This window comes from Perognathus longimembris, chromosome 10 (genome assembly GCF_023159225.1).
Source record: "Perognathus longimembris pacificus isolate PPM17 chromosome 10, ASM2315922v1, whole genome shotgun sequence".
Taxonomy (NCBI): Eukaryota; Metazoa; Chordata; class Mammalia; order Rodentia; family Heteromyidae; genus Perognathus; species Perognathus longimembris.
In genome coordinates this window covers 71,211,339-71,224,126 of record NC_063170.1, presented here as the reverse complement: position 1 = coordinate 71,224,126, position 12,788 = coordinate 71,211,339, and the positions used below count along the sequence as shown (strand labels likewise).

General features: G+C 73.9%; 1 protein-coding gene across 1 annotated transcript; it reads right to left on the bottom strand.

The window, feature by feature from the left end:
• Positions 1-5,114: 5,114 nt before the first annotated feature.
• On the bottom strand, positions 5,115-11,557 carry Chst13 (carbohydrate sulfotransferase 13). Its single transcript, XM_048356347.1, has 3 exons — positions 11,458-11,557; positions 7,284-7,363; positions 5,115-5,986 (listed from the first exon to the last, which is right to left on the bottom strand). Exons 1-3 carry the CDS (start codon positions 11,555-11,557, stop codon positions 5,132-5,134), a joined length of 1,035 nt encoding a protein of 344 aa, XP_048212304.1. The 3' UTR covers positions 5,115-5,131.
• Positions 11,558-12,788: the final 1,231 nt, after the last annotated feature.

Below are 12,788 nucleotides of genomic sequence, written 5' to 3'. Positions count from 1 at the left end.
AGGGCGGGGGAGGCCGGGGCAGGCGGGGGGGGGGGTGGCCGGGGCAGGGTGGGGGTGGCTGGGGCAGGGCGGGGCAGGGTGGGGCAGGCGGGGGGGGGGGTGGCCTGGGCAGGGCAGCCGGTCCAGGGCTGCCCTGGACTGCAGCGGCCCACTGTGCAGGCGGGTTCTGTGGGGCTGCGGGCAGCAGGAGCAGAGTTGTTCCCCAGCCCCTTCTCCCCGCACACCTTTGTCCCCACCGAGCAGACGCGAGCACAGCCGCTGACCTTCCAGAGCCTTCTCTTCCTTCCCGAGAGGCGGGAGTGGGGACACCGCGCTCTCAGTGGTGGAGAACGCCAGACGGGGCCCAGAGCCTGACCGACGTGTCTGGGCCTCTCCGCCGTGCCTTCCAGCCATGACTGAGCAAACCACGGCCTGACCTTCTGGGATGGAGTTGAGTGACCCCAAGAAGCCGAAAAGAACCAAGAAGGGCAGGAGCAAGACCCAGGGGAGATTCGCCACCATGTACCCGTACAGGTCCAAGATCCCCAGACCCCGCCAAGCCCGGGGCCCCACAAGGCGCGTGAAGAGCTGGAGGGTGGGGTGGTCTCCGGCTCGCTGGAGTCCCCGAGAACCCCCACACTGCGCCGGTCGGAGGTGCCCCCCCCCCCCCCGACGCAGCCCGGACCGAGGGCCCCGGGAAGCGGCGGCCACGCCTGAGGAGTGACCGCCTCGCCCCGCCCTGCTCGCAGGTTGGCGTGGCCCGCGGAGCCCAGCTCGGAGTCCCTGCCAGCCTGGGAGGGCGGGAGCGAGTCCCTGAGGGACCAGCTGCCCCTGCAGAAGAGGCTGGTGCCCTCCAGGTCCATCCCCGTGCCCGGGTAGGGGCCCACGCGCGGCTGCCGTGACCCGCACACGCGCGGTCACCGCGCACGCGGGGGGACAGCAGACTCTGGGAAGAGGCCTGCGTGTGATGCACACGCTCCCCCCCCCCAGCGGCCCGCGGGCCCCACTCCGGCCCGACCCTCCCGCCAGCCCCCTCCCGCCAGCCCCCCGCCGCCCCCTCCCGCCACCCCCTCCCGCCAGCCCCCCGCCGCCCCCTCCCGCCACCCCCCTCCCGCCAGCCCCCCGCCGCCCCCTCCCGCCACCCCCCTCCCGCCAGCCCCCCGCCGCCCCCTCCCGCCACCCCCCTCCCGCCAGCCCCCCGCCGCCCCCTCCCACCACCCCCTCTCGCCAGCCCCCCGCCGCCCCCTCCCACCACCCCCCTCCCGCCAGCCCCCCGCCGCCCCCTCCCGCCAGCCCCCCGCCGCCCCCTCCCGCCACCCCCCCTCCCGCCAGCCCCCCGCCGCCCCCTCCCGCCACCCCCATCCCGCCAGCCCCCCGCCGCCCCCTCCAGCCACCCCCCTCCCGCCAGCCCCCCGCCGCCCCCTCCCACCACCCCCTCCCGCCAGCCCCCCGCCGCCCCCTCCCACCACCCCCCTCCCGCCAGCCCCCCGCCGCCCCCTCCCGCCAGCCCCCCGCCGCCCCCTCCCGCCACCACCTCCCGCCAGCCCCCCGCCGCCCCCTCCCGCCACCCCCCTCCCGCCAGCCCCCCGCCGCCCCCTCCCGCCAGCCCCCCGCCGCCCCCTCCCGCCACCCCCCTCCCACCAGCCCCCCGCCGCCCCCTCCCGCCACCCCCCTCCCGCCAGCCCCCCGCCGCCCCCTCCCGCCAGCCCCCCGCCGCCCCCTCCCACCACCCCCTCCCGCCAGCCCCCCGCCGCCCCCTCCCGCCACCCCCCTCCCGCCAGCCCCCCACCGCCCCCTCCCGCCAGGCCCCCGCCGCCCCCCGCCGCCCCCTCCCGCCACCCCCCTCCCGCCAGCCCCCCGCCACCCCCCTCCCGCCAGCCCCCCGCCGCCCCCCCTCCCCCGCCAGTCCCCTGCCGCCCCCTCCCGCCACCCCCCTCCCGCCAGCCCCCCGCCGCCCCCTCCCGCCACCCCCCTCCCGCCAGCCCCCCACCGCCCCCTCCCGCCAGCCCCCCGCCGCCCCCTCCCGCCACCCCCCTCCCGCCAGCCCCCCGCCGCCCCCCCTCCCCCGCCAGCCCCGGCTCACGCTGACACAGGGGCCACTCTGGACCGAGGGCAGAGTCCAGTGTGGCTGGCTGAGGCCACGGTGCACCTCTACTCTCCGGAACGAACGCCCTGGGCACACGCACGGACACGCACGCACACACACGCACGCACACACGCACGCACACACCGCAGCTGCCTGCCCGCCCCGCTCTCTGTCTCCCGGCCTCGTGGCTCTTCCTGCAGACCAGGCTGCGGGAGCCTCCGGTCCCCGGCTGCTCACCCGAGTCCCCACACGGCGCCCGTGGCGGGCTGCACAGGGGGCTCGGGAGGCTCAGGCGTGCCCAGGTCTCAGACGCCATTTGGGCAACGCTGGAGCAGCCAGGGGTGACAGTGGGCGTGAGGCGGGAAGGCAGGGGCTGCCCCCCCATGCTGAGCCGCGCCCGGGCAAGGCAGGGGAGGGGGCAGGTGCCCACCCCTCACTGCGTGGAACCCCACGTGGGGCGGCCGAGGGGCAGCTTTCCCGAGTGGCAGGAGCCAGGCCCGGAAGGACAGGTGCTCTGCAGACAGGGGAGGGGGGCAGGGGCGGTCCCGGGGCAGAGGAGGGGGTCTCGGCGGGGGACTGAGGGGGGGAGGGGGGCAGGGGCGGTCCCGGGGCAGAGGAGGGGGTCTCGGCGGGGGACTGAGGGGGGGAGGGGGGCAGGGGCGGTCCCGGGGCAGAGGAGGGGGTCTCGGCGGGGGACTGAGGGGGGGAGGGTGGCAGGGGCGGTCCCGGGGCGGAGGAGGGGGTCTCGGCGGGGGACTGAGGGGGAGGGTGGCAGGGGCGGTCCCGGGGGCGGAGGAGGGGGTCTCGGCGGGGGACTGAGGGGGAGAGTAGCAGGGGCGGTCCCGGGGGCGGAGGAGGGGGTCTCGGTGGGAAACTGGGGGGGAGGGTGGCAGGGGCGGTCTCGGGGGGAGGGCAAGGTACTTGACACGGTGGCTGAGCTGTGCCCCCAGCGGGCAGCGACGCATCGCTAGTGGGCGTGGGATGCAGAATTTGCCCCTGCCCGCCCCTGTGGCAAGGCCCACGCGGCCCCGGGGGCTCGGCTGGGATGTCGGTGGCGGAGGCGCGGCGCCCCTGGAGGGAGCAGCGAGGCGGGGAGCCGCCACGCCGAGCCCTCGGGGCCGCGGCCCTTCCGTGGGTGTGGACCGGGCTGGCGATGGCCGGCCCGGCCCCCGGGGGTCAGGGGTGGCTCTGTGTGGCTTCTCTAGGGTCGGGGCTCCGAGCTTCACAGCGCCCCCCTCCAGCCCGCCACCCCCGCCCTGCAACTTCTGGGAGCTGAAGTTACGGAACCTCCGCTTCCCGAGGCCAAGCGACCGCGTCTGCGGGCCCCCGCCGAGCCTCCGGGCCCCGGGCCGTCCGGGGGCCTCTCCTGACCCCGCAGCCCCGGGGCCCTAGCGGGGGGGAGCGCCCGGGGCCCCAGACGCCAAGCCCCACGAATAAACCTGCCCGGCCCACCCCCTGCCCTCCCGTGGACTCACTCCGCAGGCTCCAGTGCCGCTGCGCCGTGGACGGCTCCGCACTCCTGGCCGCGCCGCTCGAGCCGGACGCGCGCGGGTGTGGCGCGGGGTGCAGACGGGCCAGCCGTCCCCGCGGGGAGGGTCGCCCGCGACATTGGTACCCACAGTGTCCACACACACGGTGGGGGGGGGGGCAAGAAGAGCGAGACAGCAGAGCCCTGGGGACATCCACCCGGGACACCCGGGGGCCACCGCCCAGCCTCGGCAAATGGCTCCTGGCCGGCCGGCTGGCTGGGAACAAAGGCGTGTGGCATCAGAACGGGCGACCCGCAGCAGCGAGCGGGAGGCCAGGCTCCTCCCATCAGACGGGGCCCAGCCGCAGCGTGGGAAGAGCTCTGGGCGAGGGAGGGCCCGGCATTCCTGACCAACGCATGGGGCCCCCGCTGGCTGTGGCCTCGGGCCGGGCTTTGGGGGACAGCCAGCGGCAATGGCAGCCACTCCTCTCTGGTGTGTGGCCAGGGCCTCTGCATGCAGCCTGCTGGGGGGGGGGGTCCCGAAGGCCTCAGGCGGGGTCCTGACAGGGAGAGGCCCTGCCGGGAGCAAGGGCTGACAGCACGCGTGCCCGAGTGCCCAGCGCCCGGCCTCTGGCTTCTGCCCAGCTGGTCGCAGGCAGGGGGCTGGGGGCCTTTCGCCCTCCCGTGAGAGCGAAACCACGAGAAGTCCCAGCGTCTCCTCCCTGGGCCCCTGATGCCCAAGGCCACGGGCTGAACTGCAGACCCAGGGGCTCACGACCCAGGCCTCCGAGTCAGGGGCTGCTGCCCGGGGCTCATAGAGGACTCTAGTGGATTCGCAGCTACTAGAATCACCTCCTTCCAGGGGCAGGGAGTGGTAGCAGCTGGCGGGGGGGGGGGGGGGAGGAGGAAGAGGGGAGGGGGGGCCTCCCTGGTCGCCGCAAAGCCACTGCCGCCACCTGTGGGTTGCTGTGCGTGTTCTGCAGCCACTCCGTGACCTTCAAAACCACTCAGCAGATTAAACAGCAGCTCAGACTCCGAGCTGCTCCCGATCTGGCAGCCCCACGGGGCAGGGGAGGGCACCAGGCCCCGCCACGCAGACGCCAGAGGTGAGAAAGCTCCACGTTTACTCAGGAAGTGCGATTGTCCCAGTTGGCCATGGTTCTGTCACGTCTGCCCCCACGGCGCCCCTGGGCCCTGCTTGCGTGAGCAGGACTGGGGTGGGGGGGGGCTTGGTGGGGCCAGGCGCCGACCGGGGAGGGCACCGCTGTTCTGCTGGTGACCAGTACGGTGGAGGCTTCTCCCACGGACCCGGGCGCGGTAGCACGGGTGGGTGGTCACCTGTGACTGGCAAGGCGGGTGTGCCCTCCTCGCCCTTGGGTGCAGCAGGGAGGGCCACGCGGAGCCAGAGGTCAGCAGTCCGCTTCGCCGCAGCAGAAGCAGACGAGCCAGAGGAGGGTGGATTGTGGGGTCCCTGGCGCCCAGCCGTGGGGCCCCCGGAGATGGTCCACGCTGAGCCCGGCCCGGTGCGCTGCGTGCGCTGCGCTTCCCCGGGACGCTGCTCCCCGCCCCCCACCCCCCCCCAGGCCCCCCCGGGCCCGCTAGCGGATCCGCAGGTACGGGGGCGCGGAGTAGTTGAAGAGCAGGAAGTCCATCTTGTAGAGGTCCAGGAGGCGCCGCTGGAACAAGGGGCTGATGTCCCGGAAGAGGCGCGCGGCCTGCTCGCGCGCGGGGGGCGCGCGGGGCCGCGGGGCGGCGGGGAAGCGCAGGCCCGGCGCGCCCAGCAGCCCCAGCAGGAAGTCGGCGTCCTGGGCCAGGGTCTCGAACTTGCCCACCAGGTCGTAGCGCAGGCGGCACGGGTGGCAGAGCGCGTGCGCGCGCTCCCAGTGCTCGTTGAAGGGCTCCTCGCGGCGCGTGCGCGGGTCCAGCAGGTAGGCCAGGAACTCGGCGAAGCGCACGTCGTGGCCGCGGGCCAGCGCGTCGGGGCGCGCGCGCGGCCGCAGGCGCCGCACGATGCGCGTGCCGTAGCGCCGCCGGAAGGCCTCGCTGTGCGGGCGCGCGAACTTGTTGCGGTAGGCGGAGGCCAGGCGCTCGAAGGGCTCGCGCACGAACAGGAAGGCCAGGTAGTCGCGCAGGCGCCGGGCGATCTCCGCGGGGCCGAAGTCGGCCAGCGAGGGCAGGCGGCCCGGCGCGTGCGCCTCGCGCGCGGGGATGGCGCGGGGGTCGCCGGGGGCGTCGCCGCGGGCGCGGGCCCGCAGCGCCAGCAGCACGCGCTTCCAGTTGGTGCAGGCCACCTTGGGCACGTAGCAGTACAGCAGGCCGTGCGCGTCGTCCACCAGCACGTGCCGCAGGTCCTCCGGGCGCAGCGGCCGCGGCCGGCGCGGGGGGCGCGCGCACGCCTGGCGCAGCAGGGCGCGCCGCTGCCGGTGCACCTCGGCCAGGGCGGAGCGCGGGGCCTGCGGGCGACGAGGCCGGTGGGGTGGGGCGGCGGGGGCGCGGGGAGGGCGGGGCGGGGCTCCGCGGGGGGAGGGGCGGGGCCGGCGCGCGCCGCGCTGGGAGGCACCGGGGCGGCTCCCGGATCGGATCCTGGGGCTCGGGGGCCGCCCTGGACTGGGATGCGGGGAGGTGGATGGAGCGTGGTGTTGGAGCGCGGGGGCGGGGGGGGGGACGCCCTTCCCCGGCCACTTGCGGGGCCCCTCCCTGTGGCGTCTAAGCCTGCTAATTCTGTGGGGGAGCGGGCGCATTCCTGCGGGCTGTGCCTCACATTTCCCCCAGTCGTGATCGTGGGGCGGGGGTGGGGGTGGGGGACCGGGCCTTTCGGGAGCCGCCTCTCCCCGGGGTGGGGGGGGGCTCTAGCGCGCCGGGGCGGCGAGATGCGGGGTGGGGGAAGCCAGGCGCACCCCGGGGCTGGCGAAGGGCGAGCCGCGGCCAATGAGAGAGGGCTCGCGTTGGGGTGTGGAGGGGGGAGGCCCGAGGGGGCTTCACAGTGCGTTATTTCTCGCGATGAAAGGCCTTGTTTCCAGTTCCAGGGCAGGGCTGGAAGGGATCCGCGCCCCGCAGCTGCAGGAGGGTGCGTGCCGTCCATGCGGGGCGGGGGGGGGGGGAGGGTGTGCGTGGCCAGCGAGCGCGCCCAGAGAGCGTGCCCAGCAAGTGTGCCCAGCAAGTGTGCCCAGCGAGCGTGCCCAGCGAGTGTGCCCAGCGAGCGTGCCCAGCAAGTGTGCCCAGCGAGCGTGCCCAGCAAGTGTGCCCAGCGAGCGCGCCCAGAGAGCGCGCCTAGCAAGTGTGCCCAGAGAGCGTGCCCAGCGAGCGTGTCCAGCGAGCGCACCCAGCGAGCGTGCCCAGCGAGCGTGCCCAGCGAGCGTGCCCAGCGAGCGCGCCCAGCGAGCGTGCCCAGCGAGCGCGGCCAGCCGTCTGTCGACCCGGCCCCTCCCGTCTGGGGCCTCTCTCCTCGTGGGGAGCATGGCAAGCCGCAGCCGGGCAGCAGGGCGGGAATGACCCTGCAAGGGTGAGCTCCGGGGCTGAGCTGGGGGGCGGGGAGCGGCTGGGGAAGGTGGGAATGATGAGTGGGATGGACGGGTGGGTAGGGACCCCAATACTGCAGGCTTCGCCCAGGCACACGCTCTGGACAGCCTGGAGCCTCCCATCATCTGGGGCGGGGGGGGGGGGTTCAGCCCCACTCCAGCAAGTGCGCGGGGCTCTGGGTTCCCCCAGGAGGGGGATGGGAGGCCTCCATGCCCCATTCTGCCCACCTACCTGGTCCAGGTCATAAAGCAGCTGCCGCGGGCTCTTCCCAGCGTGGGGCCAGCGGGAGCCCAAGGCCCTGTCTGCAGGCGCTGGGGGGGAGGGGGAGAGCCGTGTTAGTGACCGCGTGAGCGGGCTGGGGGGGGGAGAGGTGGGGGGCTGTCGCTCACTGACAGCCAGGAGGGCTTTGGGGGGAGCGGTGTCACTGACAGCGGTGAGCTGGCTTTGGGGGGAGGAGCTCCGCCACCCTGCACACAGTGGGACTCGGGGTCCCTCCTCGGTCCTCCCCACCTCCTGGCGGCTAGGTAGAGGATACGGGACAGTGGCTCTGGGGTCATTTCTGCCCCCGTGAACTGCACACCGCAGATGGGGTGTGCCAGGCACGGGGGGAGCAGAGAGAAGAGAGCAAGCGCCCAGTCCTAACCCTCTGGGAAAGGCCTGACTGGGAGCCCCCCACCCCACCCTCCTGCCCTCCCGGCTCCGAGCGTCGGGCACCGCGGCTCTGGGCGTGGGCCGTCAGGAGGGGCTGGGCAGCGCGGTGGGGGCTCTCCCGGGTGTTAGGAACGCACCCCGGACTCCCGAGGAAGCCTGTGTCTGCCCCGCAGCGCACAGGCGACCCCGTTAATAGATTTACCGGGGCCAGGCCTAGGAAGCTGCATCTCTGGAGGCTGTGGGGGGGGGGGTCCGGGGCAGGGGGGCCACTCCGAGAACCGCTGCACTAGGACAGCCCCAGACGGGCGGACGGGGCAGGTGGGGCCGGCCACTGCCGCTGGCCCGAGTATAGCAGCAGCCACGGGGGTGGGGGGGGAGCCGGCTGGGTGGGGCTGGGAGGCCCGAGGGAGGGCGGCCCCCACCCTGCAGGACTGGAGAGTTCCAGGCCCTCTCGGCATTTCCGCCCCGGTGACCCGGGGAATGGATGTCGTGGCTCAGCCGGCGACCCGGGAAGAGCAGGCGGGCACCTGGCGCGTGAGGGACAGGAAGAGCCGACTGTCCACCCTGAAGCCCCAACTCCGAGGCTCCTAACCCTTTGGGAACACCTCCCCTTGCCCGCGGCACCCCCATTTCCTGGCTAGACCACAGCCTGTGGGATACTAGGCCCCACAATTGCCCCAGGGCCCGGGAGGCGAGCGACAGGCCCACAGGCAGCCCCAAAATACCCGTAGCCACTGATGACAGGGCCGAGCAGCCCGGCAGGATGGGCAGGCAGCCATGGTGACCTCGGGGCCGAGGGGTCCACCCACTGGGGACCGCTGGGGCAGCGCCAAGCACCGTGTGGCGTCGGCAGCGCTGCCCCACCGCCCAGATGCCCTTGGCATAGGCCTTCAGCCTCTGCAGGGCCCCGGAGAGCAGGCCGGGGGAGAGATGCCACCGCTCGGATCCACGGCTAAGAGCCAACCACTGGAAAGGCACGCAGCCCCGAAAAGGGACACAGCCAGAGGGGCGCGGGAGGAAGGAGGACAGGAGGGGAGAAGCGCCGGTGCCTGACATGGAACCGGGGGAGAGCCCTGGGTAAGGACAGCGGCCACGGCTGGCAGGAGGAGAGAGAAGGGCGGCCACACTTCCGCAAGAGCCCAGCGCTGGGAGGGGGGCGTGGAGACCCGGGGCCTGGGAGACCCGGCCTGGACGCCATGCAAGGGCCGGGCTTGGCGACTCCAGGAGGGCGGTGCTGCCAGGCTGGGTGGGGCCGGCACGGTGCCCCCTGCCATGGAGGCCGGACTCCCAGGCGGACAGGGCGCCCGGCCAGGGAGGGCCACGCAGTGCACGCCGTGTACACTGGGGGCGCTCCTGCCGGGCAGAGGTGGTCATTCCTCCCACCTGTCACCTCGGCAATCTGAGGAAGGGGCCATGACCCCTCCCCCGGGCCCGGCCACGCCCCCTGGGACACGGCCACGCCCCCTGGGCCACGGCCACGCCCCCGGGCCACGGCCACGGCATGGCGCGCTCCAAGAACAGGAGGGAGCCGGCCACCAGCACAGCGGCGGTAGACTTTCAGCACTAGGCCTCCTTGGCCCCTGCTGGCCGGGGCCGTCCGTCCATCCATCCTGGGAGCCTGAGGTCTCTGTTCAGTGACCTCCAGCTCAGGGAGGAGGACACTCAAGGTCACAGCACAGCAGGCGTGGCGGCGACCCCCCCCCATTGCGGACCCTCTGTGCCGCGTGAGGTGCCATGGAGTGCGCGGAGAAGCCTGCACCCCGCAGCCGGCCAGCCTCGCTGCCCGCTGGCCCGTGCCCGCGGAGGAGGCTCTCCTGGCGCGCCCGGGACTGCGGTCCCCACCCGGCTCAGCCCGGTGGGCAGGGGTTGCAACAGTGGCTTCGGGTTAATCATTGCTGTTGCTCAGCGTGTCGCAAGACAGAGCAGCCCGAACGCCGGACCCCACCGCTCGTGGGGGAGGGTCCTGCCCCGACCCCTCCCCAGGCTCTCCAGGGAGTCCTGCACCCTAATGTCGGGAGCATTCTCTGTGACTAGCCCAAGAGAGGGGCCCATGAGACAAGCTTCCCACGCTGCCCCTTTCTGGGAGCCCATGCCACGTCTCCGCTGTGTTTAATCCCAACTCCCCCGACCGAGCTGCTGTCCCCACGGGGCGCTGACCCGGCCTGGGCGGTGTCATCCTGTGTCCTTTGCCTCTGGAACTGCCACATCCGCACCCCCACCCGCCGGGGCTGCCCCTCCCCCGTCCTCCTGGGACAGCCAGGGGCCGCATGAACTCGAATCCCTCAAACCCCACGCGTCTTCCAGCGGCCTGGGCTCCGTTCTTCCCAGGGCCCCCGCGGCCCAGGGGGGCAGGGATCCCGAGTGCGGAGCTCCCCGGGGGCTCTGGGGCTGAGGGTGGGGTGCCTTGGGCAGCTCTTCCCCTCCCCCATCCCCTCTCCCGCTGACCCTGGGCTCCGGGTCAGGAGGGGTGGTAAGTCATGGGGGGCAGGCCAGGGTGGTGTCCCAGGGACAGCTCTCCCGGCCCGCGTGGCCGCCCTCCACGCGCCTTTTCTGGGAAAGGGAGGGACGAGGGTTCCCGCCTGGAAAGCCCTCACAGGTCCAGGGCACACCTGAGCGCCCCTCCTAGCTCAGGCCACCCTGAAGGCCCGACCTCGGCCTGCGGCAGGGCAGCTGAGCAGAAGACCCCTTCCAGAAGCTGCCCCCCTCCCGGTGGGCCACGCCCTGCAGGCCCCCACCGGCACAGCCCCCCTCCTGTGAGGTCAGGAGTTCCAGCTCAAGGCTTGGGAGGACGGGGGCCTGCAGCGTGGGCTGGGTGAACCCCGGCTCACCCGGGGCCACCCCCAAAGATGGCCTCTGTCCCGCCCTGAGGGAGCACCAGCACTGCGCCCCGCCCCTGGCTCAAAAGAGGGCGAACATCTAACTACGGAATGACAGGGTGGACGTGGACTAGCACAGCCCCAGACACGGCCCCCCCCCCCCACAGCAGGCGCACGGGCACACGGCTGGCCAGCCCGCGGGCAGGGCACGGGGCTGGGGGTCTCCCCCAACTCCCTCCGCGCGCCCGGACCCCAGCCGCACTGCAGCCTCGGTCCCCGGGCAGCCGGGGCCCCCGCGGGGTGCAGAGGGAGGCTGCCGACTGAAGTCTAGGAAGGAAGGACTTCCTGCCCGCTCCACAGACGGGACCCCTGCGGCCTGGACCCCCAGGGCCCGCCTTAGTGGGCGCCCCCAACCCCCACGCTCCCTGCGTGCTGTCTGCTGTCCCTGCTCATTCCAGGGGTGCGCGTGCGCGCGCCCGCGTGGGTGTGTGCGCGACTCCAGCGCTCCGCGGGGCCGCTCGGGGGTCGGGAGGATGGACGGCTGGGGGCGGGCCACGGCGGGGCGGGTCGCGCAGCCTCCCGCGGCCGGCACCCTGGGGGCCCTCCACCTCCAGCCGCGGCTCCCGCGCCGGGGAGAGGGGTGGGTGGAGGGCTCGGCCCTCCGTCCCGCCGGGGGTGGGTGGGGCCGGCCGCGCTCCGCGGGGTCCCGGGGCCCAGGGAGCGGGGTCGGAGGCCAAAGGAACCGCGCTCCGGACGGGCCGAGCGCCCTCCCCCGCCGCCCGGCCTCCAGACGGCCCCGCGCGCCCGCCGAGGAGGGGGAGCCCCGGCGCGGGAGGGACGGCGCCCGACGCCCCGGGACCTCCTCGGCCGGGGCGGAGCCGGCAGCCCGCGGAGGGGCGCGGGGGACAGACGCCAGGGGCGGGCCCGGGCGCACTTACCCCAACGCCCGGCGCGGGGCCCGGCGCACAGGAGCAGGAGCGCGGCGCACAGGCCCGCGGCCGCCAGCACGCGCGGCCTCCCGCAGCAGCGCCTCGCCATGCTGGGCCCTGCGAGCCGCGCGCCGGCCGGCCGGGGACTGCAGCCCGGTGCCGAGGCCCCGCCCCCGACGGGCCCCGCCCCCGCCCCGCCGGGCCCCGCCCCCGCCCGCGAAGCCCCGCCCCGACGGGCCCCGCCCCTCCGGGCCCCGCCCCCGCCCGCGAAGCCCCGCCCCGACGGGCCCCGCCCCGCCCGCGAAGCCCCACCCCGGAGGCTCTGGGCTCCAGGTCTCCCAGGCTCCAGGTCCTGAGAGCCGGGCTGCTCCCCAGGCTCTCGCCCCCGATGGGCGCCTCGCTGCCGGGCCGGGGGGCGGGGCAGCTTCAGTCCCTTGGCCAGCGGCCGCCAGCAGCCCTGGTGCTGGGCAGAGCGCCCTGTGGTGCTGGGCTTCAGGGCCGAGGGCACCCGCGGGCAGATGCAGCCCCGGAGCAGGGCCCTGGCTGCTGGGACCCTCGGCTCCGACGGCAGTGCCCGCCGCTCAGTGCGTCCCCGTCCCAGCTCTGGCTCCTACCGCCATCCTCACCTCTCCACCCTCCTTGGTTCCGTCTCCCATTCCCGCCCTTTCTATCCCGGAGGCTCATCTAAAGCTTGAGTCGTCCTCTCATCTGCTGCCACCTCCGCCCGGACCCCTTTCCCCCGCCACTTCTTAGGATCCCAGCCCTCTCCACCGATCATAAAAGGCCGTGGGGAAGAAGCCATTGTCCCTGCTTATATGACCAGTAGGAGGGCACGGCCAGGTACCTGCCAGTCACCGCTTCCCATTACAGTAACTTTTCACAATTTCTTCCTAGTACACGGCTACATATTAGGTGGATTTTGCCAGACACCCGTGGCTCACGCTGTAATCCTAGCTACTGGAGAGACTGAGATCTGAGGCTTGCCGTTCGAGCCCAAGCAGCAAAGTCCATGAGACTCTTGTCTCCAAGGAAACACCAGAACGTCAGCAGAGGAGCTGTGGCTCGAGTGGTAGAGCACTAGCTTTGAGCAAAAAAAGCTCAAGAACGGTGCCCAGGCCCTGGGTTCAACCCCCAGGGTGAGCACAAAAAACAATCGTAATTTTTAGTGGATATAAGGGAACATATTAAGCAAATTGTAGCCATCGGCCTGTAAGACAGTGCTGGAAAGGGCAATGGCAGTTCCCGGGTGGCAGAGGTGCCCACAGCCTGGCCCAGGGCTGCCCCTGTGATGTTCCATGTGTTTTGGCCTTTCAGGCGGCCACTTGGTAGCCAGAGCTGCA

Coding starts and splice junctions, on each gene's coding strand:
- Chst13 (XM_048356347.1), bottom strand. CDS start 11,557: ATGGCGAGGCGCTGCTGCGGGAGGCCGCGCGTGCTGGCGGCCGCGGGC. Junction 7,364..11,457: donor GCCCCGCGCCGGGCGTTGGG/GTAAGTGCGCCC, acceptor CCTCCCCCCCAG/CGCCTGCAGACAGGGCCTTG. Junction 5,987..7,283: donor TGCTTTATGACCTGGACCAG/GTAGGTGGGCAG, acceptor CGTCGCCCGCAG/GCCCCGCGCTCCGCCCTGGC.